Raw genomic sequence first — 26,960 nt, 5'->3', positions numbered from 1 at the left:
CTTCTGCGTCACTCCCTCACAAACCGTTGACTTTTATTTTATTTTATTTTCTTAATCCCATTATTTGCCTTCTTCTTCCCTTGGCTTGTATTATTCCATTTTCTCTCACCTTTATTCACATCCGGACACCTTGGGAGCCTTTTCCCCGGCCGATCGCTCATTACCTTTCTTTCTGTCTGTCTTACGCCTTCCCTTCCTACGTTTGCGCCCGAGCAAGGGCCAACCCAGCTTCTTCACATCTCTGCCGGATCCAAGCAATGGGCACCAATTAAGACTTACTTTCCGCCGGCTGCGACTCGATCCGCCGCCACGTTGTTCCTGACATTCTGTCTCCAACTTCCAAGGTCTTCCGAGATACCAGGACTACCGACCATACCGAAGCGTCCAAATCAATTCCCTTTCCCACCCTAGACAAGTGAGGCAAAGTGGTCGGATACTGCATTGCTCTGCTGCTCTCTGCCTTACATTACGTACTAAGAGTTTACGCCGCGCCCGTTCGCTCTGCATCCCAGCCCAACCCAATCGCGTGGCCAACCAAAAAACCACGCCAGCAAACCACCGGCGCTCTGCAGTCCTATCCTACTGCAGCGTTCATTCACCCTTTGCTCCAATAACGATTGCATTCCCATTCTTCGGCCGCTTAGAGTCCCTGTCGTTGTACCCCACCGACTAAGGCATTGACAACAGTGCGCTTGAGGAGTTCACCCAGGCATCCAGCATTCCCAGCAATCCCAGCACTGCTCTTGTCGGCGACCTGCGGCTAAACCGACTGAACCCAGCGAGGATCAGTCAACACGACCCAATTATCACCCAGTCTCAGGACCATCGGACCCAGTCAATCCACGAGCCAGCTCAGTCGCTATTTGTGGCCCTTATTGTCTCCCTTGTTGCCGTTCCCAGTCTTGTCCATCGTCTTTGTTGTGAATCACGATAGAACTGGGAAGAACAAACACGAATAAATGTCGGTCGGGGGAGCAGCTGCGGCAGAGGCCGAGGCAGAGGCAGAAGTCAGCTGTAACAACACCGCCGATGCCAACGCCTCAAACGAGTTGGTTCCCAGCCACCAACTACAGCGTCCACAGCACCCAGGGCACCCACCGGATCAGGCACAGGCCCCGAAGGCCGCCCCTACAACCACAGCGGACCTAGACCTGGGATTCTCTGACGTCTCCAGTCCCCATCTTTTCCAGCTGCAGGCCCCATTCGGAGTCGTAAACAACAACAACATCGCCAATACCGATAACAATCCTACTACCACAGGATCGCCCGCAAGTGCAGTGCACAATAATTCGACAATTTCCCGTCTCGCATCGGAGTCCGGCTCGCCCATCGCAAACAAAACCATCCAACCGCGCAAACCCTCGCCCGGTTTGACTGCACGCCTCAAGGCACTTGGTTTGGCCACTCACAAGAAGTCAGCAGATCCGCTTCCCAATCAACAAGACAACATTGGCCGCTTGCCCGAAGATCAAATCCGCCAACTCGACGAAAACCATAAGACGAACTCCGGCGATTCGATAATACATCGTCGTGGCCGCCCGTGGAAGGGTATACTGCACCACAAATTTTCGGAAGCTTCAAACACATCAACAAACGCATCAATAGAACGGCCCGGCACTGAAGCACCGTCGTCCACCACAGACGTTGCCCTGGGCGCGTCTCTTGTCCTACCGGAGATCATAACAACAGAACCGCTGGACATGGAGACACACAAGTACCGCTTGCCCGACCACACCAATGGAAACGGCACTAAGGTCCAGCTCGAGACACGACGAGAGCATCTCGAACGAAGCGCCTCACAAACATCCACTGATCAACCACCTCCTCCGCCGCCGAAGGACACGCCGCCCGTCCCGCAAGCCGAATTCACACCCGACCTAGCCTCTTATTTAAATCCTAGTCACCAGCGACCAGGCTCCATCTACACACTTTCGCGCGCCTCGTTCGCTAACCAGTTAGCTCAGCTAACTTCTTTGCAACTTCCCGATGCTGAGTCACTTTCAAGCAAAGTCTCCGCGATCCCGACCGCCCAGATCGCATCAAAGGCCCTTATCAACGCTGCCGAGCAAATCCGGAGCTGGATTTACAAGGCTTCAGAGGTCATCGGTGGCCTGGACAGTGATGATGACGTCGAATGGGCAGCTGCGGGTGGCCGCGAAGGTCTGGAAGAAGTTGAGAACGCCATTTATCGCTTCGAGGAGTTGATCAAAGTCTATGTTAGTGCCATCGAAGAGTTGCAATGTCGTGAGGACATAGCCGATGTTCCGCCTACCGACCTTCATCGTGCCGTTTCCCAGATGGAGTCCATCATCGAAGAGTGGGCCAACATAAAAGCAACCCTGAACACCGTCAAAGGCCAGGTGGAAATTGCAATGGAGTGGGAAGAGCTTTGGAATTTAGTCCTCGGAGATATTCAGACTGAAATGGACGAACTGAGTCGCCTGGTGTTCGAGATGGAAGAGCGTCGCCATAAGTCCCTGATGGCTGCAGCGACTGGCGACGGCGTTGATATAGGAGATCTGGAAAACATCGTGGAGGATACTCCTCCCCCAGTGTCAAAGACGCAAGCTCAGACGCGGTTCAGTTTGACAGGCTTGGCTCTCAGCCCTGGATCAACATCACCAAGCACACCCACCTTGTCGCAGGATGACTCGAGTCTGTTGGCGTTGTTTGCGAGAATGCAACCTTTGCGCGCATCACTAGACTTCCTCCCTATGAGACTCGCTGTTTTCGCAGCCAGGGCTGAGAAGTCCTTCCCGACAGCTTGCGAAGAATTGGAGATGCGACGCGCTGGACTCGATGGCAGCTACAAGAAGTTGGAAAAGGATGCTGAATCCCTGCGGAAAGAGTTGGGTGAGGATCGATGGGTCCTGGTTTTCCGTGGCGCTGGACGCCAGGCCCAGAAGATGATCGAATCTGTCGAAAGATCTATGAAGAAGTTGAGAGAGGGTGTCGACACTGGCGTGCACTTGAGCAGTCCGCCTACGATGAGCAAGAAGATTGAAAGTTACGATGCCAAGAAGACTCATTACGGCCCTGCCATCGAACGAGTTTTGGCCATCATTGACAAGGGCGTTAAGGATCGACTCACAGTCAACGGTGAGATCCTGCGACTTCACGCGGAGATGCAGTCCAAGTGGGAGTCGATCAAGGACGAAATGAGAGAGATGGATGTGGTGGTTGATGAGGTTCAAGCGGACAATCGGGGCCAGCAGTTGAGAGACTCCATCTCGAGCATGTTATCGAATGATCGCTCAACAATTGGCAGCGGTCGCGAGACTCCGGGCAGTTCACCTCCTTCATCAGTCATTATGTCAAGCCTTGGCTTTGAACCTATGACACCCACGCCCAAGATGGCGAAGAATCGTTCGGCGAGTAGTGGCCATCTGCCGCAGCCTTCGGGACGGCGACAGTCGTCATTGCCGACGCCGTCCCAGGTCACGCGCAAGCCTTTGACTTCCCGACTGTCGAGCATGACCTCGAGACTTGGCACCCCATCTGCGGCTAGCATCCCTAGACCTCACTCGACGCTACCAAACCGCCCTAGATGGAACAGCTCAACAAATACCACGGATGTCGGCATTGGACATAACTTCAAGCCTCTCAGCCTCACATCACCAAGCCCGTATGCTAAAAGTACATCGCCTGTTGTTCGTCCACCTTCTTCTTTAACTCCACGATCATCGTCGCCTGGTGGCAGTAGACTACCTACAATTCGCGGTCCGTTCAACCGAGACTCTTCCGCATCGCCTATGCCCGAAGATACCCCTACTAAGAGACCTCCCTCTAAACTATCGTTCCGCGAGCGATTGGCCTCTCCTGGTCCGTATTCCCAGCAAATGCTGTCAAAGCCACGCCTGTCCTCGTCTGTTTCGACATCTGGCTTAGAATCCCAGTCCAGCCGGCGTGCTTCTCTGCAGCCACCCAGATCTCATTTGACTGCCGACGACAGACGACCAAGTCGCCCCGCCAGCTCTCTCGCTTCGACTCGGCGAACCAGTTTGTTGCCCCAGCCCAAAGCCCCGAGCGCAACAACTGGCCGAGAAACACCCTCTTTCGGCATGACGCCTCGCAGTGCCACCCGCAAGACTCTGCCAGAGTTGTCTAAAAGTACTTCAGCTGCGAGTAGTAAGCCCCGATGGCGGGCCTAGGAGTCCGCCATATCAGGGCAGCGGAGAGCTAGCTCTTCAGCAGTTACAAAAGGTCTGGACACAAATGCCAGGAGCAAACCCCGTTGGCGGTCTTGATATAGTAGCGCCCACGAACGAGTTGTATATGAACTCGTCTTATCAAACGAGATTGTGTGCGGATTCCATGCTGCTCGTGGGCTTGTGAACTCTTCGTCTTGAAACGACGGAAACATTGTACATATTCCATTACCCTCCTTTATGGCTTAACGGCAATGCCATTTGGGTGGTTTTACTTCTATTGCTTTGTGGCATGGCGTCGGGTTAGGATCTGTCGGACGGCGTTTCTTTCTGGAGAGGAATTGCCTTTTCCGGTGGTCTTTGGAATGTTGGTATTATACCCTGGAGGGTGGAATGGAGTCTGGTCTTTGGCGAATCAGGAGGGCGTGGAAAGCTCTTAGGCCAGCCGTTTGCAGATGGACGACGGAGAAGCTTCGAGCCACCACATTGGGCGCGCCGGGGCGCGTCCCGTCAACCATGCACATGAGGCTGGTATACCACACGGATGACAGACCACCGAGGGAAGAAAAGAGAGAAAAAGACTAATTGACTGTTTTATTTTATTTCTTTTTTTTTTTTTTTTTTGCCCACAGCAAATGTACTAAAACACTCCCTAACGAGACTCGATACCCTCCATCAATACTAGTATTCTAGGTAACTCGGCAGAATTTCGTAGTAGTTGAGAGACTGTCCATCGCAGGGGGGGAGGAGAAGGCTAGCTAGCTATGCAGAAAGAGGCAGCGCAGATTGAATATTCGCAGCGACTGATTATGGCTTTCCGGCACAGTTTCTAACAGTGTGAGCAGCTTTTAAGTCACGTAGGCAGTCCGTCGTCTTTCATGTTTACACGAAATCATCCGCTAGCCAAGACGGACGGACATGTACCCAGCGATATCTCCTTTTACCTTATACTACGAGGCGTGTCTCACACACATCCAGATATAGATAGATGATGAGCCCATGTGTAAAAGTTGACATCTCCCCGTGAAGGGGATAAAACATTTTGTAGTCATATTTTCGGCATTAAAGAGCCGGATTTTTTTTTTTCTGCCTTTGTGTATGCATGCCTACGCTGCGCCAGAGGGGAAAAAAAAAAAAAAAAAGATTCATCATGTCCCAGACCAAACTGGTCGACGCCTAGCCCGTGCAAACCGCCAATGTCAATCATGATAATAGCCCACGCCGTCGCCATGACTGTGAATAACAGAAAACTCCAATGCCTTCTTCTTCTTCCACTTCATGATGAGTGTGGCAAATAATGTAATGCCATAGGATAAGGACTCCCTCCCCCACATACATACGTAGAAAGCAGTTCCCCTTTTGCCATGCCCACCATGTGCCTCGCTCTCCTCCCCATAACTAAATAAGTGGGGAGGCTGACTCTGGATTGTTTTCGTATCATGGCTGTATCGTTTACTTCCGTCTCTTGCTTTAAAAGGGCATCATTGCGATGCCGCTGCCGCCACCGCCACCGCTCCTGCTACCGCTAGCTCCGCCTCTCTTTCCACCCTTGGCAAAAACGTTGGCCGACGACGAGCTCTTCGATCCTGAAGCCGTAGCCCCGCCGCCGCTTCTCCTGCTTGTGCCGCCAGACGCCTTCCGCTTGGTCACACCACCCTTTTTGAACCCTCCCGAGTTTTTACGGAAGCCTGATCTTCTGCCACCTCGGCCGCCACCACGTCCTCGTGTCGACGTACCCGACGAGCCTCGAGTCCACGGTGCAGTCTCTAGTTCCTTCATACGCTCATTCCACGCTTGAACAACAGGGGCCAAGGGGGGCGGGCCGCTGTTGAAGTACTTTGAGGCCTCTTCCTCTTCATTATTTTCATCTTCCATTTCATCGTCGTCATCTTCGTCAGAGCTGATCAAATCTACCACATCTTGATCGCCGACATCCATTTCATCAGCCTCATCTGCTATGCTGAGCATGGCGTTGTAGTTGCTCTGAAAACGCTTGATCAATGGGATGAACTTGTTACCAAACTTCTCCACCTTCTCTGCCTCGATACCTGGAATCTTGCGCATCTGAGGCAGAGTTGTCGTCCATCGAATAGCCATTTCTCTGAAGCTCTTCTCCGAGAAGAGTGGCTTTCGAAGGTTTTGCGCATTGCGCAGGGACTCTTCCACCTGTTTCGCATCCTGGACGAAATTGTAGACGACGTCCCGGTGCAGCTCGTCGAGCTCACCCAACCGACTGTCTTCTTCGATACGAGGACCAACATTACGAGAAATGTTGCTTTGCTTGCGCGTCTTGGGCAGAGGTTCGAAAGCATCCTCTTCGGAGTCGTCGTCAGACATAACGAAGCCGTCTTTCGCATACCCATTCGTGTGCATCGACAAGCCTTGTTCCTCCTGCCGTATCATTTCATCCTCGTCATCTGTATCCACGACTGTTGCCAGGGATTTGCCCTTCTTTCTCTTGCTCTGAATTCTCGCCTGCGCAGGAGAGGATACATTTGTCGAAGGTGGAAGATGCACAGATGGGCCGTCTTCCACATCTTGGTCATCATCCTTTTTGCTCTTCTTCAATCGTTTTTTGGGCTTTGGTACCGAAGGTTCCCTATCCCTATCGGAAACCTTGACGGACAGCAACAGCTTACGGCGCCCTGACAGGAAGAGCTGCGCGTTACGACCAACCTAATTTCAATTTCAAGTTAGTTTACGCAGCGTAAGGAGAATAGGAAGAAATGTATGGACGTACGATGAGATATTGAATCGCAATGTTGGCTCTCCTGTTCACCACATTTTCCTCTTCTAGGGCCTCCTCAGCTGTAAGTCTGTCGATGATGCGCTCAATCTCATGCTTCTTCAATGATTTAGCGATGCCATGGGGGTCGTCCGGGTGCGGGATAAGGTTTGCTTGATATCTCTTTCCCATGAGAATCTCACTGCACTGGTTGATAGTCAGTTTCTCGTGGTTCCCCACCGCTTGAATAGCCGCAATGGCCTTGTCCGAGAAGTCTTTCTGTTCGAAAACAGCCCCTGCTCGGCAGTTGTCACACGTCTTGTTGCAGTCGTCCCCATTGAATACTTCGCCGAAGTAACGAAGAATTTCAACGCGGCGGCAGTTCTCCAGATTGTCGCAGAACGCAGTGACCCGATTGAGCATCACCCGTTGCCGCTCCTTCTGTACCTCATTGCCTTCGCCGTCTGCAATCATCTTCCTCAACGTAACAACATCTTGGTACCCGAAGTATAGAATACAATCGGACGGGTTGCCATCTCTGCCAGCCCGTCCCGTTTCTTGATAATAACCTTCTAAGCTTTTGGGGATCGAATGGTGAATAACGAATCGGACATCAGGCTTGTCGATACCCATCCCGAAAGCAATAGTTGCCACGACGACATGGATTTTGTCCTGTTGCCATTGTCTTTGGATTTTGATTCTGTCCTCGGCTGGCATCTGCGCGTGATAATGATGCGCCAAAATGCCGTATTTATCGCGCAACTTCTCGGCAACCTGCTCGGATGTCTTCCTCGAGAGCGTATAAATAATTCCGCATTTCCGGTCGTATTTGTTTTGGATGAGCTCAGCGATCTTGTGGACTAACTCTCTCTCCTTTCTACGAACCTCGTAGGTAAGGTTCGGTCTGTTGAAACTCTGGGAGAATACTTGGCAGTTGTCCATGCCCAGGTTATGCTTGATATCAACAATGACATTCTGGGTTGCCGTTGCCGTCAGTGCAATGATAGGCACTGTCGGGAATTCATGGCGGAGTTTACCCAAAGCTTTGTAGTCCGGCCGGAAATCATGACCCCACTGGCTGACACAGTGAGCTTCGTCAATGACAATCCGCGCAAGTCTTTTGCCTGAGTAAAGTGTCTTCAGCGCCCTCATGAAAGATGGGCTGTTGTTCAGCATCTCAGGCGTGACATAGAGTAGCTGAATGAAGAGTTCTGGGCTTCTCTCCTTGAAGGATGAAAAGATCTGGTTTCGCTTCTGAGCAGTTGTCTCGCCGTTCAAGGAGACGGCCTGGATGTTCAGTGCTGACATATGGTCGACTTGATCTTGCATTAGACTGAGAAGAGGAGAGACGACGATTGTAATTCCTCTCGTCTTTCCGCTATTGACGATAGCTGGGAGCTGGTAACAAAGCGATTTTCCTCCACCAGTCGGCATCAGCACAAACGCGTCTTTCCCTGCTAGTGTGGCATTGATAGCTTCAAGCTGGTTGGATCGGAAACCTCTCATCCTGAACCTGTCTTTCAGAGCCCTTCCAACATCTGGCGACCAGGGATGTTTCATTAGCTCGGGTGGTATCGACAGCTTCGCCTTGGACGCTTCTCTCTTTTTCAAAGGCGCTGCTGATTTTGAAAGTTGCGAAGCGTTGCCTGACGTCGCAGTGAGAACGCTTCTCCTTTTCGTGGCATCTTCCGCGGACGACGACTGACGAAGCTCAAAGTCCTGCGCTAGTGCGAGCATGTCCGCATCTGCATCATCGCCGTAGTCACTGGACATATCCAGAGCTCGCGAACGTGATGCTTTTACTGGGCTCCTCCGACTTGGTGTAGGTCTAGAAATAGGCGGTGCGGGAGGATGGAACGTATGCAAGTCATCTTCGATATTGTCGAAAAACTCGTCATCAAAATCGTCTCTTCGACTGGTTTTCGCACTTTTGGGAGCCTGGTTTCTAGTTCTCGGAAACGGCGGTGGTGAGTGGTCCCTTGGGTCGGTAAGTCGTGACGATCCGGGGAATTGCGTTTGATGGATGACCTGATTATCGCTCCCCGCAAACATTGTCGCATCTCTGGACGCTCTAGACGGAGCCTTTTGGTCAGGTTGCGTGCCCATGACGATAGTCTTTGACCTGTGGTAGTCGTCGATAAAGGATTCCCCATCGATGCCAACGCTCGGGAGATGCTGGTCGATGCAGTGCTCCAAGGGCCTAACTCTGTCTGCCAGCTCGTCTAGACGATTCTCGTCCTGCTCAGTATCGCGACCCTCATCATAGGCGCTAGCAATTTGCTGTACAAGTGCCTCTCTCTCGTCATCAAGCTTTGCATAAGATTCCAGGAGCTCAAAGACTTCCTTGAGGCAGGATTTTTGCTTCAACAGCAACTCTTTCTCGCACTTATGCCTCACACGATCTTCCTTGGAACCCTCCCTAAGAACTTTACTATACTCCTCGGAGTTTTGTCTGAGCTTTTCCTGGATCATTGTTTCCCTCACTTTCATTGCGTCTGGAGTACTCAAGATGAACTTAAGTACGGTGGATTTTTGTCCCTGAGAAGAGTTTGTTTGCTGGGATAATGCATTTGTTGAATCTTCCTGGCGAGAGATAACCTGAACACTCATTATAGAATCGTCCGGTGGCAACATAAGTGGTTGAGAGCGGGATGGTGTATCGGGGGCGACGAGTTCATCTGATAGCTCTGCATCGTCTATTGAAAAGGATGCTGGTCTCGAGCGTGCCGCAGAGGCTGGCATGAACGTACTTCGGCTCGGTGTTGCAAGGAGATCTGCATCGATATCTCCATCGTCAAACTCATCGTCCGAATCTTGGATAACTCTGTGCTTGGCACGCTGCTGAGTCGAAAGTGGCCCTGCTGATTTTGCCCTGGTCTTCGATTCAGGACTTGATGATATCCTCAAAGCTTTGCTTGGTGTCCGTCCAAGGGCTTTCTGGTTCCCTAGTGCCATCGGTATCCGAGGTGGTGTCCCGTGCGAATCGTCCGTCATTTTGTAGGTGCGCTGCGTCCGGCTAATCGTCTGCGTGACGGTGTGTTCCTCGACGAATCCTTTATCGGCAGTTGCCCGGCGGAGACTTGATGGAATGGTTTTTGCGTCGTTGACCGATCGACTGCTCTTCGGAGCTGGCGTGCCCAACGTCTTGTAAATGTCGGGGAACTCATCCGAGTCCGAGTTCCACTCCTCTGCCTTGCTCATTTCCGTACTCTTTCTCTTTTGTCCCCTCTTGGACAAAGGTTCCGATCTCGAATCATGTCCATCTTTCCATAATGCAAGTCCCTCATCAAGTGCAACTGAATCCGAAGACAAGATCGTATCGTTGCCGGTCAAATCCAGAATCATATCATCATCATCGTCAAGAAAATCCGGTGTGGGGGCTGGCGCAGGCTTGTTTCGTCTGTCTTGCGACGACAAAGGTGCAATTCGGTCGCTTCGTCCATTTTGAGCCTCTACATCCTGGGTCAGTGCATCCTAATAACCGTTCGTGCACACAGAACCCACCTTCTTGTTGTAGTTTGGCCGTATAGGCTTGCTGAAAACGTCCACCGCTTGTTGTTGAAGACGGCGTCAGCAACTGCTGCTGCTTTACAGCCAATGAGGGCTTCCTAGTCCTCGAAGACGATGCCAGCCTCGCCATGGAGTCTGAGTCTTCTGTTATCGCCACCCTGGAATCGCGCATCTGCTGATCCACCGTATCCAAGGCATGAAGAGCTTGTCTCGCATTCGCACGGTCGATGTTCGAGTGCGATACGGTTCGGCTTGGGATTTCCTGCTGAGATCCTAAATTTCCGGAGCGCGACTGCTGCGACTGGGAAGACTCGATGCCTGAGGGGTCGCGGGCTGGCGGGAACGAAAGTTCGGCCGGTCTGCAGATAGAGATATTGCCGAGCAGCCAGGAAAGTTGGTCCCCAAGGTTGTTTCGAGTCATTTATTCGTCTGCAAATAAATCACTTGGGAGCTCATTGGGCGTCATCGGGGACGTAGTTCGAAGTGTTACTTGGGCTCTATGGCGGGCATCTGCAAGGTTGGTCGTGGTGTTTACGTCGAGCTCTGCACTGGTGGTGTCGAGCGCGTTTGCCCCCCCGCCCACTTTAGCTAGCGTGTCGGCGCGTCTTTCCATAGGCAGCAGACCAGGACTCGTATTCACGTGAACTGGCGTCGGAGCTGGCTCGGTCGGCAAAACTCCGGCTTTCGTTATCAGAGCCTCTAAAATCCCAATTAACGTTCCTTTATCTACACTAGTACCATCCGTTGATGTTGGCTTTGATGAGATAAGGTCTTTTAGGTCACCGTCTGCTTTAAGTATGCCTCTCTTATGTTTCCCAGCAACGTGATTTCCTGTACCATCGATTGTGAGTTGTAAATATCAGGAAAAACATAAAGTATAAACGCGACAGTTTCAGGTTTCGACGGCGATTCGCTTGGAGCTGGTTCGCCTAGTTTCCGCACTCAGCGTCCGACCGAGGGAGTTTATCTCCCGATGCTCAGTGTAAGTTTAGCCAGCGGACCTCCAGCCAAAGGCCCAAGATGGTCAGCATATGTGTTGCGTGACTCAAGAATAGGCAGTCTCCCCATATGTAGCACCCTGCTCCACCCCATGAGTCCCTAAATAGATGAAGGATTCAGCCGTTTTCTGACAGCTCCCAGTAGGAGGCTTATAGACCCAATGGTGGGTTAGGTATCCTACACTGACACTGTTACCGGCGGTGGAAGTATCGCTTAAGCACTACAACGCCTTATCCATGTACCCAGTCGGCCAGGTTTCCAGCTCCCTAGCGCAAAACTTCCCCAGACGGAGGTTTGCGTCCCTTATCAATGTAGAACGAAAAGAGTTGTGGAGGCGGGACGGAGGATGCATATGTATGGGCGGAGCAGCGGCAGCTTCGGGTAGATGTCGATCCAGTCGCATATGCGATAGGATAACGTGCAGTCTCTGGGGGTTATTCAGTTCTTGACGTCACATATCTCCATTTCGGTTCTTTTTGAATGGCGGCAATTCTCCTCGTCGTGTTCTGGCGTGATGACGCAGTTATTGCACTGATGAAAGATACCGACGGACACTTGAACCCGATCGGTTGCCGGGATCTGTTATACAATGGAGCCTCTCAATGCGTGTGGGTCAAGCAGTAAGGTCCCGATTTTACCATTCGCCTGCGCCTTTGCCTACACCTTAATCCGGATATTCGTGCGACTCTCAGTCACCCATTCGCTGACATTGAAGGACACAGTTATGTTTGGACTTGAGACATAAAGTTAAAGTTAAGTTGCCTTTTATTGCAAAGTATTAACGTAGAATTTAACCCATGGATATCATAATTCTTAATCCTTTACTCCTTACATTTTCCCAATTACCAATTCTATCTGTGCCCCACATCATCCAGACTTGGATCGTTAAATAACAGTAAAAAAGAGGCCGTTACTTTATCATGAATGTTCCCAAAAAGCCCACGCTTAGTGGCGCTGGGCCTTGGGTAGAGGATGGATCCAGGATACTAAGAGGTTGACGGCGATGTGGATGCATCCAATGACCCAGAAGCCCTTGGCGTAGTTGGTGCCGTTATCCATGAAGCGGAAGATAATGGCGAAGATAACGCCACCCAGGTTGCCGCCAGCACCAGTCACACCAGAGACGATGCCGTTGGCGTGGCCGTGGACATGAGGAATGAGACCGAAGTTGGCGCCGTTGCCTGCTTCATGGAAGACGGCCATCAGGAAAATGAGACCAAACATCGTACCCTGGTCGTGGGGGTTAAGGTGGCCGATGAGGAGGAGCAGAGCACCGGTAAGGACACCGCACACAGTAATCCATCCCTTCTTAAGCCAGAGGTTTTGGCCGCCGAATCGGTACAGAAGATCGGAGACGACACCACCAGCAGGGCGGGTGATAACGTTGAGGAAGCCGAACATGGCAGCCCAGTTGCTGGCACCAGTCTGACCGAGGGAGGGGAAGTTCTTCAAGTAGTAAGATGAAAGGATGGAGTTAATGGCCAGCTCGCCGCCAAATGAGCAGCCATAAGTGGCGACGTGGAAGACGGTTTGTGCTGAGAAAACAACCTTCATAGACTCCTTGAAAGTAGGGTTGACAATTGTGTCGCCATGTGCCGTCTCAACCATCTCGGAGCGGGAAAGGGGTGCCTCGTTATCGGTCATGACACCGTTTTTGCTGTGGCTGCTGTTCTTCTCGACATCTGATGAAATGGAGCTGGTAGTGCGGTCGGTTATGCCCCCAGGCACATCAACAACATCAGATCGAACAACACCGTCAACGCCGTGAGACTGAAGGTTCTCCTGGGCATGGAGATGACGGTCGGCCCATTTGCCTGTGGGAGTGTCCTCACACAGGAGGAGAAGTCCCAGACCGCAAGTAATAAGGCAGATTACGGGAACAATGAAAGTCAAGCGCCAAGCCTGGCCGGGAGAATAGCCGCGGGCGTGAACGAAGGAGTCGTAGACAGCAGGCATAACGAAGTAGGTGATACCACCGCCAGCGTTACCCCAGCCACCAGCCAAGGCATTGGCAGTTCCAACCACGTTCTTGTCAAAGAAACCAGTGCACCAGACTTGGCAGGGGACGAAGGTCGCACCAAGAACACCGATGAAGAAGCGGCTGATGTAGAGGCCTGTAGCATCCTTGACGAGCGGTGCGAGACCAATGGGGAGAGAGCCGATGAGAAGCAAGGAACCGAAGACGATGCGGGAGCCAAATCGATCGCAAGCGGGGCCGGCAATTAGACGCATGAATAGGGTCGCAACCAAGGAAACGATGTTAGAGTTGGCGACTTGGGCAGCGGTCAAGTTGAGGTCTTTCTTGATCGTAACCGTCAATAGGGGCGGAAAGGTGTACCAGGCCCAGAACTAGGCATTGTATGTAAGTGATAAGATCTTCGAGGGGTCTTCGCCATAGGTATATACGCACAGCAATCATGAAGCCAAGCCATGAGAAATGGAAGGCGCGTGCGTAGACATTGAAGACGTTCAAAACTGGGATACTGCGGGCCTTGCGGTTGATAGGGTTCACCTCAGGTGCCTTCCAAAGGACGGAAAGTGCCATGGTGAGAAGGGCTTCAGCGTTTCTCGTGACGAAGAGTGTCGAGTGGTGTGGGGCCCTAAGGTATGATGTTCGTTCTCTCGTATAAGTCGTTGTCAACGAAGATCGAGGGTATTCAAGCTAAGCCCTGTCAAAGGGTTGCGTTTAATGGTCTTTGTCGCGTGTTCGAATGTTGATGTCTATGCCTAGATCTTGACGGAGGTTCGTTCAAGAGTCTTATATGGCTACTTGCAATCGAGTAACATAGGGTTTCCTAAGATTGAGGGCGGTTGAAGCATCTCCGGAGAAGCACCACGCTAAGCCGAATCAATGTCTGCCGCGAACACTCCCTTGCTCAGTGGGTGGGGATACAAGGGAGGAGGGGGGTGTAAAACGAGGAGTGATAGAGGCGTATTGATGGGATGGGAGACAGGCCAAGCGGCGGCAAAGAGCTAGACCGACCGGGCCAACAGTGTGGTAGCCTTAATAGCGGACTCGCCTGTCGATCTCTGATAAGACTCTCTGTTCGGGGGGGAGGCTGTAAATGATACAATACTTCCTGTAGTATGAAAAGTCCAGACGCTAGGGTGGTGTCTCGAGCGAGAGTGCCAGTCCTGCACGTTGTGTCTTGATCCACCGACCCTTCTGACAACCCGAGCCAAGTCGAACTTCGAGAAAAAAAAGTCGACAGGGCTCCCTGGCTGTGTGTATCTTTAACTGCGGCCCATGATTCTGACCCGGATAGAAGCGAAGCATCTAAAGATGCGATAAGACGAAGCACATTGGGGTCTCTAAGCCGACAGAACTATTCGAATGTGAAGCTAGCAGTATAATAGGGCTTCCCAGTTTTCCCTTAGCTGGACCACCCACCCGCTATTTCGGAATGGTTTAGCGGTTGAGGAACGTTGAACTGCATCGACAATGCTGTTTGGAGTCTCAGTATCAAGATAACGAAGGCTCAGGGTGAGCAGCTGGGCCAAGCATGATGGTCATTGGCACTAGCTCATGCCTTATCTCGATGGTCTTTGCCTGTCTAGGGCGCTCAGTAAAGTGCTTTAAAAGAGCAATGATTGGACAGGGTGAAAAGTAATGGGGAACAATACGACGAAACGGTGGCTTGTGAGTTTATTGCTTATCTCTGGAGGCTCGCAGCGGCGCTCAAAATGCGGTCGGAACGGGCGAGCCAGGTCCCACCCCTGGCATCCAAGAGATAAGGATACTGACTCTGATAGCTGACTGGTGAATGCTCGAATCGTTGGCGTCGATCCCCACGGCCCACGTCAAGTGTGGCATGCGTTTTAAGAATTTCAATGATGGAATGGAATTGAAGCGAGTGAACTGTTCTTTCCAGTAAAAGTCCCGGTTATGCTACAGTCGCAGAGAGAAATATGTCATGTAGTTGTGGTGATTCTGTTTGGTGAAGCCCCGTCCGGCAGCAATTAACTTTTAGACACCGGCTTGGCTTCTAGGAAAATTAGATCGCAACAACGACAGGGGCGCGGGATTGGCCGCATGGCATGGCATATGGTAGCCCCTTGATGCTAGGCTCTTTTACGCTAGCCCTCGGTCAACATCTAGCTCACCCGAAATTGCACGAAAGTAACTGGCTCATCATCATTTGACGCTCGAAGAGTATCAGCAGAGCCATCATAGCTGATCCTGGGCTGGTCTGCCGTACATAGCGTCAATCATCTCTCGGCAACGGTCCAGGGATAGTTGGGCAGAGTGAGTTTGTTGTAATCGGGAACCCTATCATTGGGCAATGTTGTAAGCCCCTTCAACTCTCCTGGCTCCACGTCGCCGCTGCCGTTGCCCCTGGACAACAACCCCAGCCCCAGTAACAGCGGGAGCGCCAGAAGGGGTATGCGAAGCAAGTGGGAAAAATGGGATGACTGGGTGTATGTGTGTTGCTCTGCTGTTTTGGTATTGGAGAGAGGTTGAGATAAGATAAAGAGATAGCGGAGCCAAGGAACCCCAGCCGCAAGGGTCCCACTTGCAGGGGTTGTCGAATCTCTGATATCGGCCCATGGATTATGTCAGCCGTCTGCCCCCACGTGTAGAATCCGCTTGTCTGGTTCAGGTGCCTTTGTCTCCCGTCGCGGCGTGCATCCCCGGCTTTCCCTCCCGGCTGTCCCTCAATTGCCCCGTGCCGTGATGGGGTCCAGACTTTTCCAATTCGAACCGACTTCATTTCTCCATGTCTTTCGCCTCAAACTACATGTTTGAACATCAACGCCATGTCAGGCGCACAGGTCATCGCTTTCCTGGCATGGATGGATCCGGCACACCACCCGTGGGTTGCGGGCGTTTTGCACAGCGCTTTCAGCCTCCACCTTAACGCGGCGTTGCGGACCCTTTTTGCCTTTTCACACGTGTAAGCCACTCTCCGCGGAGATGTTCAATTCAAGATAACGGGAAGACAGCCGCCAACTCTCAAGACGCCAAACGGCCCATGCGTCATGCGGCAATATCTTCAACGTTCATAGATAGCAATTGCTGTTTGAGGTGAAGCTCACGGCGGCAGACTTTTGTCGGGAAATTCAGAACACAAGGACAGCAGCATATGAAGAGCAGCTGCCATGCTTCGTAGTGTCGTCATCGCATGAACGACAAGAAGCATCTGTTAACTGTAACTATAATAAGGCACCATTTGCGGCTCAACAGGCCTCAGAGGCCTCAGTAGCGGCATTGGCAGTCTAACGCATTGTTCGATTCCCCAAGTCATGCGATTCAGCTGCCGTTATTTGGCAGAACTATACCAAGACATCTTAGGTATTGGACGCATCATGGCACCGAATGCGCAGCAGCCAGCGTGGGGTTTGTTGTTCAGCCTGAACCGCGCATCTTGCTGCCACAGGTGTCTACAACGTACCTTGGGTATCACACTCTACTCCCTCGTCAGGGTAAGTGGATCGAATTTTGCATCTCCGGATCTCCTTGACATCCATATCTCTGCCCAACAGGAAGATTTTGAACGCCCGGTTTCGGCCTTCAGGAGCAAAGATATCAAAAACTCAACCTGCGGTCTCGTATCGCGACCCAATTGATATCTTTGGTCGGTTTTAGGCTGACGTTACTTGAAAAAATGTGCTCAAACTATTGATCGCATCGTGTGGTGTGTGATTAGGAGCCCAGGGAGTATGACTGCTCCGGTCACTGACAAATGACTGATCTGGCAGTGTACACCTGAGTTTGTAGCGTTTCAACCCAATTGGAAATCCACTATGTGTTAGACACTCATGACTGATGTTCATACTGGGCCGTGAGGGCCTTGTGTGTCAAAGCACCATCTTGACTTCCTGACGGATCATTTACAAGTTGCGACCGGGGCGGCCGCTGAAAGAGAAACCATGATGACTTTGAACCTAAACCCATCCCGATAAGCCCTTAGAATCTCAGTAGGGTTAAAATTTCTTATTCTGCGATAGTAATAACGTGTCATAAAGGTTTCTCGTCACCGGAAAGCCAATAGCACCAAATTGGGTCTCGGAAGGTTGAAGATAATCTCAGTCCCATCTTCCGGAAAAGGGGCACTTTCGATATCAAGCATTCGCACACAGCACTCCACATCCGGCTACTGTGTGATTTCTCTCTCGTCGTTGGTATCTCTTCTAGTGAGTAATCTTTCTTCGATCTCTTGGTCAGCCATCTGTCTTCCGTCTCTTCTCTACCATCAGGACAGGTACAAAGCTTTGGAATGCGCTAACGGCATGTTGGTTAATAAGAATATTCGAAGCGTTTATGTTCTAACAACCTTTTTTGGACTAGGTTCTCGTGTCACCCCCATTGACAGTCCCTTTCGTCTAGTTCCACCGCGGCTTGTTGTTCTCGAACGTCGACCTTTAGCTTCACACGAGACCTTCCTGCCACGAGCGAAATACCATATTCCAGACGTCTACGCGTTGCAGAAGGCCATATATCCAGAAGATTCTTTCCTAAAAACCGTTGCAACAACTGGAACTTCTTAGTAATACTTGAAGGACCTTTCACGACAGCATTATGGCGCTCTTCATCGACAACCCTTCACTCGCACATTCCTATCCACTTGCCCTTCTCCTCCTATCCCTAATAGAGGCCACGATGGTTTACAAATGATGTACTCGTGAATTTTGGTTCATTAAATTACAAACCAGACAACTATAGAACACGCAAGCAGCGCTTGATAGGTCCTACGAGCATGGACAACAAAGGCGCCCAAGTCGCATTCACTACTTGTTACAGAATATTGCATGCTGCTTTAAGAGATAGATGCTAGAGGGGGGAAATCGGATATGGACTTTGGAAGAAGCAAAAGCTCATCAGGGTATCTAGCTAGATAGGGCATCACTGATGGTCATGGTCCCCCTCTGACTGACAACAACTTCCGACCCCATTCTGTTGGGCAGAAACGGCAAATTGCCTCCGCTTCCCCAACCCATTATCCTGATCCAGTCATGTTCTAAAGGGGCTATGGGTGCCATCTACTTATAGACTAGGGAACGGCCATTTAATTGTCGAAACAGGAAATCTGGCTGTACAACATCAAAATCGAGGACAGTCGCAGCAGGTTTGATTCATGCGTGTCTTGTCAGTGCAGAACTTGGTTCCTTAATATACACTGGCATATTTCATCTCGGGGATCTATCCTACCCGAATTGGGCCCCTGTTTTACTACGCTCGGCTTTGTGAATGAAGGCATCAACGAGATGAACATAGGGCCTCATCTTCTTTCACTTCAACGAAGCGTGTTGCTTCCATCAGAATAAGTGCTGACATCTCTATCCTTTCGTCCCATGTTATAGAAGATGGCCCTTTCACATCCAACTTCATCAACTTCCTTCTCTTGTCCAGACTGGACCTAGCTTTTCTCATGTACACTCAACATGAAATAATATTCTTTGATTTTAAGTGGTGTTCCACGCAATAAAGCGTCTGCAGTTCAATGGAGATGATCATATTTGAGGTTCCATCGCTGTACCCCAACAGCTACTGCTACTAAAGGGCGCTACGATTTCTGATCTTGGATCAGAACTAACATTCCACCACTCCATAGACCTCGCCATACGCCCTACGTATGTAAAGGATATGCAGTTGCGTTATCAATGTATTTGGAGCATCTACTCAGTTGAAGTCTCTCCATTATGTGCTCCTGATATCCGGGCTCGTTAGAATCAAGGCGCTGAACCACCGAGCCCCCCTTATTATTATTATTTGTTGCCAAGTTGGTGGGTGCCAGTATATGACGACTTACCTATGCTGGATTACCGGCTTTTTAACATATTCAAGGCTTCACTAGTACTTCAATTCATAACAATGAAACCACGAGCTTGATGAGCTCCTTCGGATACCAGCAAATCACCAATATGTTGGCCCTTCACCTTGACCGCCAATTCAGACCCAGGATCCTTTCCTCTGGTAATATCGAAGGAAATATTCGAGGAAGAAAAGGGAGACATTTACAAAGGAGATGTCGATAACTCAGCTGACATGTAAACTTTGGACACAGCAGGTTGTGGCTCACAGTTAATGAAGACGATTTTTCCGAGGCTAGGACATTATCTGCATTGTACCCAGTGTTAGAAGCCCACTCATTCTTTCTTGAATACAATATTCTTCCTGTTCCTTCCCAGGTGTCTTGTGATGTATTGGGTGGTGCAGCGAGAAATACAGAATGACTACGAGTCATTCCTCCTACTAAGGAGTCTTTCGTCGTACGGTGCCCTTCGACTTTCCCCGAAAACTTGTGTTTGAGATTCTCAAAACGTAAACCAAACCGGTGGAGAAGTTGCTTGTGCGTAAACCCCGGTGAAGAGATCAACTGTAGCACCATTGCGCTCTTTTCCACATCATCTCCTTCGCTCACGACTGCCCCGATATCACCGAACGAAACAGTTTTGAGTAAGACCCTTTTTGAATGTTTGACCCTTCGAACCTGGTGCGAGGTAAGGCTGTGTCCAAACCCTTTCCCTCGTATATGAGAAAGGATGCCAGGATACTGTGCTAATGATTGTAGGGTTAGCACGTTTGGAGGGCTTGCGAACAAGCGGCTATACTGCCAAAATAAATACTGGCTAGGGCTTGTATGTATGACAAGCTCAACTTTAAATCCCCATGAAATGTTTCAGGTTCCAGGTTCCAGGACTTACATCAGCGGCAATGCCAAGTCAACTATTCACCTGCATTCTGACTATGCAGCTTCGACAGAACACTTATTACCTACTCACAATGCAACACGGACGCCACTAAAATGCATCTTGACTAGAGAATAATTCAACCCGATCTTTCCGCCATTTTCTTAGCCCACACAGCTCGCCTCAGGTGTACCCACCCAAGCACACGGATCCCGGGTCGACCCCAACCTTCCATCCATAAGCCAAACACTATGCCTCAACTTTCAACAAACAAGCTGGGTTCAGTCGCCCGGCTAGCTCAATCGGTAGAGCGTGAGACTCTTAATCTCAAGGTTGTGGGTTCGACCCCCACGTCGGGCTCAATTCCCGTCAGCGATTGGCACTCAGTTCATTTCTTTTTGATTTTTTTCCTTTCCATCCGATGGGTTTTTATTCCTCCCGTTGCACTTTCTTCTTGCAGCATTATCGACAGCTTTTTACTCCGAGACAAACATGCGCTGAAGAACTGTGTGATTCTAGGGCTGGGTCAAGGCTAATGCATCCTTGCTGGTCTGGGCAAATTATCGTGTTGAAGGCTAAGTTTATTTGGTGGACCCTGTTATCACCTTACACAGGTCACGCGACGCTCTTCCCGTCATGTTTAGACACCAAGTGACATTTTCGCACCGATAGACGTTGTTTATTTTTACGGTCTGAGGTTATGGAGTGCATGTGAACTATTGCCACGGCGACATTGAAAATGCGTAAACTGTTTCCCAAACGGTATGGGCTAATCATGACGGGCGCGTGAGTGCCATGGGTGTCTTTAAAGTGTTGGTGGTTGTGAAGTTGAGAAGAGATGAAGTGACTAGCGTTACCGTTAGGTCTAAAGCAACCAATATTGAATAAAGACACGCAGCAAAGCTTTCAGAGGTGGTGTTATGCGCTGTCAATCAAGTGGGATTTGCAATGGCACTGTATAGCACCTGCTTGCCCAGCATCAATTTGGTTTAAACATTGCCATATCAATGAGCCAAGGAAGGGCTACTTACGGCGTGTTCTTATGGTGGAAATAGTGATTAGGAAACGTTGCTTCCTGATAAATTACTGGAAAACGAGTGATCGCGCGCTTGCACCCAAAAGTTGTCGCTTCTCACTATTTTGTCTGTCTCGTTAATTTCATAGCATCTCGCCCGGTTCACTTTCTCATGCTTTTCTGATTCACTCATACCAGCTCCCATTACCATTTGTAGACTCCATCATGCAACTAGACCTATGACTTCAGCAACAGCACTCACAGGATCCTTGTGTCTGCGGGATGAAACCACAAGGGCAACCCAGATATGAAAACAGATTGTCCTCCGGGTCGAGTTCAGAGCTCGATGGTTTCACTTTAGCACTGATATTGAATAGTAGAACCATACATAATAGTAGAACCTTATATGATACCCAGTGTCCGTCATCGTAGAGCTGATAAGATCAGGCGGCGTCGCATCGTTTTAGGCAAAAAGTTGAACAACTGGGGAGTTTCCTGGGTATGGTTCCACCTGTATGAGTTCAAGATAAAACGCGAAAGCAGTAAATCCGCAAAAAGAACCGTCGAGGTGCTAAGAACCAAACCGCAAGCGCACAACAACTGGTCCTTAATCTGCGTCGTTTTCTTGTCCCGGCAGCCATGGTCTTATCCTAAATAAGGTCCATGCCGGGAGGCTTGCAAGCGACAAGAAGTAAAGGCAGCAGCATTATTTAAACATGGATATCAAGTGAAAAATTGTCCAATTGTATGCTAGATAATGCTGCAGATTGATGGATCGCACTTAAGTGCGACAGCAGGCGCTTGTTGTCTCCCGGCACGACAAGCAGAATTAACCTCCTGCGAGCAACTTCAGCTTCAAGATTATATCAACTAACCACATTGACACAAGAGACACGCCGGATGATAGAAACAAGGAGATAATGGCCGAATAGTATCAAGCAGTCGATCTCAGAGTTCAGGCGTAATACACACGCTCTCCAGCTTGGCTATAGCTTGGGCTGGTATACACATGAAAACGAGTACTGGAGCCACGATGTTGTTTTAACAATAAATGAACCGGTAAACTGGTTTGAAGACCCGATAATACGCTCGCCATGGTTCCTGAAATGCGACTTGACACAGAGTGCAATTTGTAGAAACCGGACATGCTGCGCTTGCCGTAATATTGTTTCGGCCTCTATGTAAGACAGCAGCAACCAAGGGTATTCTGACGATAAACTTTAAGAGAAGACACAGAAAGATGGGGGTTCGCCAGGTGAAATAGTAAACAACTCTGCAACCCCTTCGCCAAACACAACTCCCACCAGAGCCGACGCAGGGCCACAAGCCCCAAAGCTCTTGGCACCAAGAATAGGCGGGCACTACCGCGAAACGTGGTCATCAGTGCTGAAATCGTAGCACAAGGGCATCGGGTTTCGTGTAAAAAAAGGACAGGCGCCCCTTGACGTCGCTCTTTGATAGGAAGGTAACCCAAACCGAACCGGATCAACTTCCCATTCTTTCGGGCTCGTGACTCCGTCAGCGATCCAGTTTCAAAACTGCCTCCGAAGTCTTCATGCAAATGCTACCCCTTAATGAGAGCATCTGTCAACTCCCAAGCCAAACCTGGGATCCTGAATGGTGTCCGCGGCGCTCAAGAAAGTCGTCTTTCTCCTCGCAACTTACGAGAGCAAGGGTGTTTAGACAAAAGATACATCGAACCACCCGCCCCATCCACCATCAATTTCGCTGGTGGCGGCTATGCGCCTGACGCGATAGACTCCGAATCGGGATAAAGCGTCTCCAGGGCAGGTGCTATGTAAAGCATCGCCACACGAAGCAATACGGCGCTCGCGTCTGTCCAGCAAGGTCCAACCCTCGAGAAAAGCCCCTTTAAAAAGTATTTCGTGTTGCGCAATACTATGTACCCGGCCAACGATGTCACCATGGCGCCTCGCGGAACCCATCACACCCATAGTGTCCCGAGATGAAAGAGTGCCGTTTCCGAAAGTATAATTCATTGCATTGCGTAGGATCTGGCGGGTTTTTCGAACATGACTGGGTAGAAAGCGCTAACGAGTACTCTAAAGAGATTATGGACCAATTTTTGGTTTTATTCTCTTTCTTCAGATAAACATCAGTAATAATAACAAGAAGACGGTGATGATGAAAGTTAATGTTTCCTCGCATAGAAGCATTTAAAGAGATGCCGGCAGCCGACGAATGACGGAGTTGCCGGAGGATGGAAAGCGACTACACCTTAAGCGACGGCATTCGAAACAGAGGCCGCCCGAATAGACTGAAAATAACATCAAAAAGAAACCTCTTCCCTCATAACCCCATGTTTCGAATCAGCGGTATCCCGGATTCGTCGGATTTCACAGAGTTTCCTGCGGTCTCCAGAAAACTGGGGTTCCAATCTACTGGGTCCGAGTCATGACCAGTTCGTGTCAGGTTTGAAGGGTGACCTACTTGGCGTTGGAGACAGCTAGAATCCTTTGCTGGATCCAAGGCGGGGGTCACGTCACGGATGGGTTCCGTAAAACTCGGGCACTTGACCGAGTCCGTCCGGTCCGTGAACCGCCGGCTGAATGAAGATGGTTGTGATCGACGGTCGCTCTAATTGCACTGCATGTCCGTTGAAGGAAAAAAAAACAAACACAGAAGGAGGGAACATGAGAAAAATGGATGGCTAGTCCGTGCCCAATGAGAACTCTGTGCAGCACCGAGGGAGAAGAGAAAATACGTCACTTACCACGTCGAGGAATTGCCGAGTTCATTGATCTACTGTTGTGGTGGTACATCCTTGTTTTGTCAACAGAGAAGCTCATCTGATCCATTAGTGGTCGAGGACCCTGTGGCTGATTGACAATTGCTGCACTGAAGTGCTTGGGCCAATCGTGCTCGAGATCCCACCAGTTCGTGTCGGACAGGACGTCGGCTGTCGCATGACAGCTGCAAGGTTATCTGATCTGCATCGCACTTTCACAGAATGATCGACAGTGTCGCTGGGACGAATAAGAGCAAATGGGATGAAAGATAATCCATATTTTCTAATAAGACCAAATTCGTTCTTCTCTCACATTATCAACTAAGAAAGGTATCAACCCATCCCTCGTGATCAAAATTTTGCCCACGGAGGGAACTGGTATCGAAAAACACAATGAAAACGCCATGTGCGGAGCTCATTTTCCCTCCGAGCTTGACCGGCGTGGTTTTCCCCGGCGGAGCAAGACTAGAGCCGAGTCCCCGTCTTTTTATCCTGTCATGACCTATATGCACGTTGAACCCAAAACCCAAAACCCAGGCGATTTAACAGATATTGAGAGATCCGAGAAATGCTGTCGGGAAATCGCTTAGAAAAGGGCGGCAACGGCAAGACCACCGAGGACGGCGAAAACACCAGCGGTGGCCTGAGCACCAGCACCGGGGTTGGTAATGGTGGCCAGAGTGGTGCTGGGCCTAGTGGTGTTGCTGGCGGGCCTGGTGACGCTGGTGACGACGGTAACAGGGGCGGACTGGGTAGCGGCGGTAGGGGCGGCGGTGGTGGGCACAGCGGTGGTGCTGTTAACAGCAATGACAACCTCGGAAGAGGAGGCAGCGCGGGAAGAGGAAGGAGTGGCAGCAGCAGAGTTGGAGGACAGAGTGACGGTAGCGGTGCCAGCGGAGGAGGTAACGGTGGTGGTGCCGGAGCTGGATCCCTCACCAGCAACGATGTGGAAGGGGTTGGAGTACTGGAAGTCGACGGAGGGGTTGGCCTCAGACTTGACGACCAGGCCGTAGAAAGCGTCCTTGCCCAGAGTGCTGGGGATGGTCCAGCTGTACTTGCCAGCAGAGTTGGGAATGCCGGCTAGGTCATGTCAGTGATGCTCTTGTTTCCAAGTCGGTTGGGGGAAAACTCACAAGCAACGTCAAGGAGAGGAACCTGCTTGTCCTGGGTAGCGCCACCGATCAGGCTGATGGAGACGGTGACGTCCTTGAAGGCATCGGGGGTAGTCCACTCGATAGTGTAGGTGGTGCCGGCGTTGATCTTCTCGTTAGGAGTAGGCTTGTTGACGGGGTTGAAGTTAGGGTTCTGGGCCAAAACATTGGCAGCGAAGGCCAGGAAGGCAGCGGCGGAGATGGTGAAGCGCATTTTGGCTGATTTGAGGTGGTTGAGAGGATTGGTGATTAGAAGTTAGGTCTATATAAGAAGACGGAACAAAAAAGTCGAACGAAGGACTGGAAGAAAGCGAGTAGGTAGTAAGTGAGAGTAGGTGCCTTTCGACGGTGGGCTAATGAGTGACTATATAAAAAGAGTGGCAGGCTGAAGCCAGAGGATGAGACGCACACGGGATGGTGAGTTTGACTGGGCTGTGGTAAAGAAAGAGAGAGGAAAGAGAAGAAAGATCAGACGAAGCGGAGGGATAGGAAAGAAGAGGAGGTGAGCCTGGTGAGGTGAGCAAGCACCGGGGGCTAGGCTCACGGGCGGGCGGCAAGGGGGGGGGTGTGGTACAGGGTTGACGGGCCATCCAAGGCTCAAGGTGCTTGACCCATATCATGGTGGAAAGAAGGAGGGGTGACTTCGAGGCATTCGTTGCCCAAATAGGCTAGACGGGGGTGATGGCCTCATCGGTGCTACTACTTGTGAAGTCCTGGAAAGGGAGACAAACGTTAACTAATAGGGTGGTTAGCAGGGCCAGCAAGCAGGACAGCACACCTCACAGCAGTTGGGCGCAAAACTCCTGTCAACTTGCGTGCCTCGTCGTAGTTGTCGACTGCGCCGCCGACACAGCGAGCATGGGTATTCAAATTAACGAAGAGATTGGACCCTCCTGATTGGGTCGCTGCGGCATGGAGAAGGGGGGGGTGGACCTGAGAAATTTCCCAGGCGCAGGTACCTCTGCACCCTGTTCGAAGATTAGCCTACTATGCACTCCGTGGGACAGCACCCTTCCCACATAAGGCACAGGACTCCTGTGGTGATTTAAAGCGCGCGAAGGTGCGATTGGCGGTACGTACCCCTGAAAGTGAACACCATCTGAAGCGTGGAGTCCCAGCACAACTCGTGGAGCGGCTGCTGCATTTGGAGCAGCCATTGGGGGCAGCGGCAATAGCCACCGCGCAGCCATAACGCGGGACTTGTGTGATCCTGCTCTCCTGCTGAAGGTAACTTTTCCATTAAGAGCAAGAGAAGATCCTAGCCGAACAGGGCTGAGCCAACGCGCTTTCCGCTTCCCAGCTTATGGATATCAGTTCCCCACCAATGAAAAGCCCGGCGCATGGTCATTGCAGGCTCCATTCTTTCACAGTCCAGGGGGATATTTTTTCTCTTTACTACCTACAGTAAGTACTAGTGTTGTCCAGTTTGCCGCTCGTCACTCCTCACTCGGCAATCCCACTGCGCAGCGGGTCGCGATCTCCTTTTTTTTGCTCCGAACCTGCTGCAGTGCTCCAGAGCACCATTGCTTTCTGTTCATGGGTTCGAATCGCTGCCTGCTGCACTCATCTCTCGATGCCCCTCTTAACAATGGCCTTGCCAGGCCTGAATGGGCATGGGCGCCTTTTTAAAGAGTCGGGTAAGCACGGAACTTTCCCAAATCGACCTGGATAGACGCAAGCATCAAGCCTTGAGATGCGGCTGGACTACATAGTAAGGCCAAAAGAAGAACAGGCCAGGCCGCCAAACAAGAGCCAAGTTTCGGACATGGCGTGCTAGCCAAGGTGCACACGCACGCTGGAAAGAACAAAATAAGATAGAAGCTCTACATTGTAAGGAGGGAGGGCACTGACATGGTAGACGTGCACGACGAGCCGGACTTCGGCCAGGGCTTCCCCTTCTTCACCCACTTCCCTTCAATCCTCCCATCCACACTCTCGCCCCTACTGGGAATTGCCCCGACCACCCATGGACATTGGGAATGGAAAGGTCTCCAGCCGGAGTCTTGTCCGCGTGAGCGCACACGAAATTGAG

General features: G+C 50.9%; 5 protein-coding genes across 5 annotated transcripts; 2 read left to right on the top strand and 3 right to left on the bottom strand.

Moving 5' to 3' along the window:
• Nucleotides 1-959: 959 nt before the first annotated feature.
• Nucleotides 960-4,151, top strand: CTRU02_205525 (karyogamy protein; the record flags this gene model as incomplete). Its single annotated transcript, XM_036722825.1, has 1 exon — nt 960-4,151. One exon carries the CDS (start codon nt 960-962, stop codon nt 4,149-4,151), a length of 3,192 nt encoding a protein of 1,063 aa, XP_036585722.1.
• Nucleotides 4,152-6,846: 2,695 nt separating this feature from the next.
• Nucleotides 6,847-10,804, bottom strand: CTRU02_205524 (RecQ family ATP-dependent DNA helicase; the record flags this gene model as incomplete). Its single annotated transcript, XM_036722824.1, has 2 exons — nt 6,847-10,325; nt 10,378-10,804. 2 exons carry the CDS (start codon nt 10,802-10,804, stop codon nt 6,847-6,849), a joined length of 3,906 nt encoding a protein of 1,301 aa, XP_036585721.1.
• Nucleotides 10,805-12,327: 1,523 nt separating this feature from the next.
• CTRU02_205523 (nitrite transporter) lies at nt 12,328-13,927 on the bottom strand (the record flags this gene model as incomplete). The annotated part of the gene is made up of 2 exons (XM_036722823.1): nt 12,328-13,731; nt 13,793-13,927. The coding sequence occupies 2 exons, from the start codon at nt 13,925-13,927 to the stop codon at nt 12,328-12,330; spliced, it is 1,539 nt and encodes a 512-aa protein (XP_036585720.1).
• Nucleotides 13,928-16,140: 2,213 nt separating this feature from the next.
• On the top strand, nt 16,141-16,281 carry CTRU02_205522 (uncharacterized protein; the record flags this gene model as incomplete). The annotated part of the gene is made up of 1 exon (XM_070204566.1): nt 16,141-16,281. The coding sequence occupies one exon, from the start codon at nt 16,141-16,143 to the stop codon at nt 16,279-16,281; it is 141 nt and encodes a 46-aa protein (XP_070061670.1).
• An 8,082-nt stretch (nt 16,282-24,363) lies between these two features.
• Nucleotides 24,364-25,142, bottom strand: CTRU02_205521 (uncharacterized protein; the record flags this gene model as incomplete). The annotated part of the gene is made up of 2 exons (XM_036722822.1): nt 24,364-24,857; nt 24,911-25,142. The coding sequence occupies 2 exons, from the start codon at nt 25,140-25,142 to the stop codon at nt 24,364-24,366; spliced, it is 726 nt and encodes a 241-aa protein (XP_036585719.1).
• Between the last annotated feature and the right edge of the window lie 1,818 nt (nt 25,143-26,960).

The sequence above is a fragment of the Colletotrichum truncatum genome, assembly GCF_014235925.2.
Source record: "Colletotrichum truncatum strain CMES1059 chromosome Unknown Contig_0003, whole genome shotgun sequence".
In the NCBI taxonomy this organism is placed as follows: domain Eukaryota; kingdom Fungi; phylum Ascomycota; class Sordariomycetes; order Glomerellales; family Glomerellaceae; genus Colletotrichum; species Colletotrichum truncatum.
This window is presented reverse-complemented; position numbering and strand designations above follow the sequence as displayed.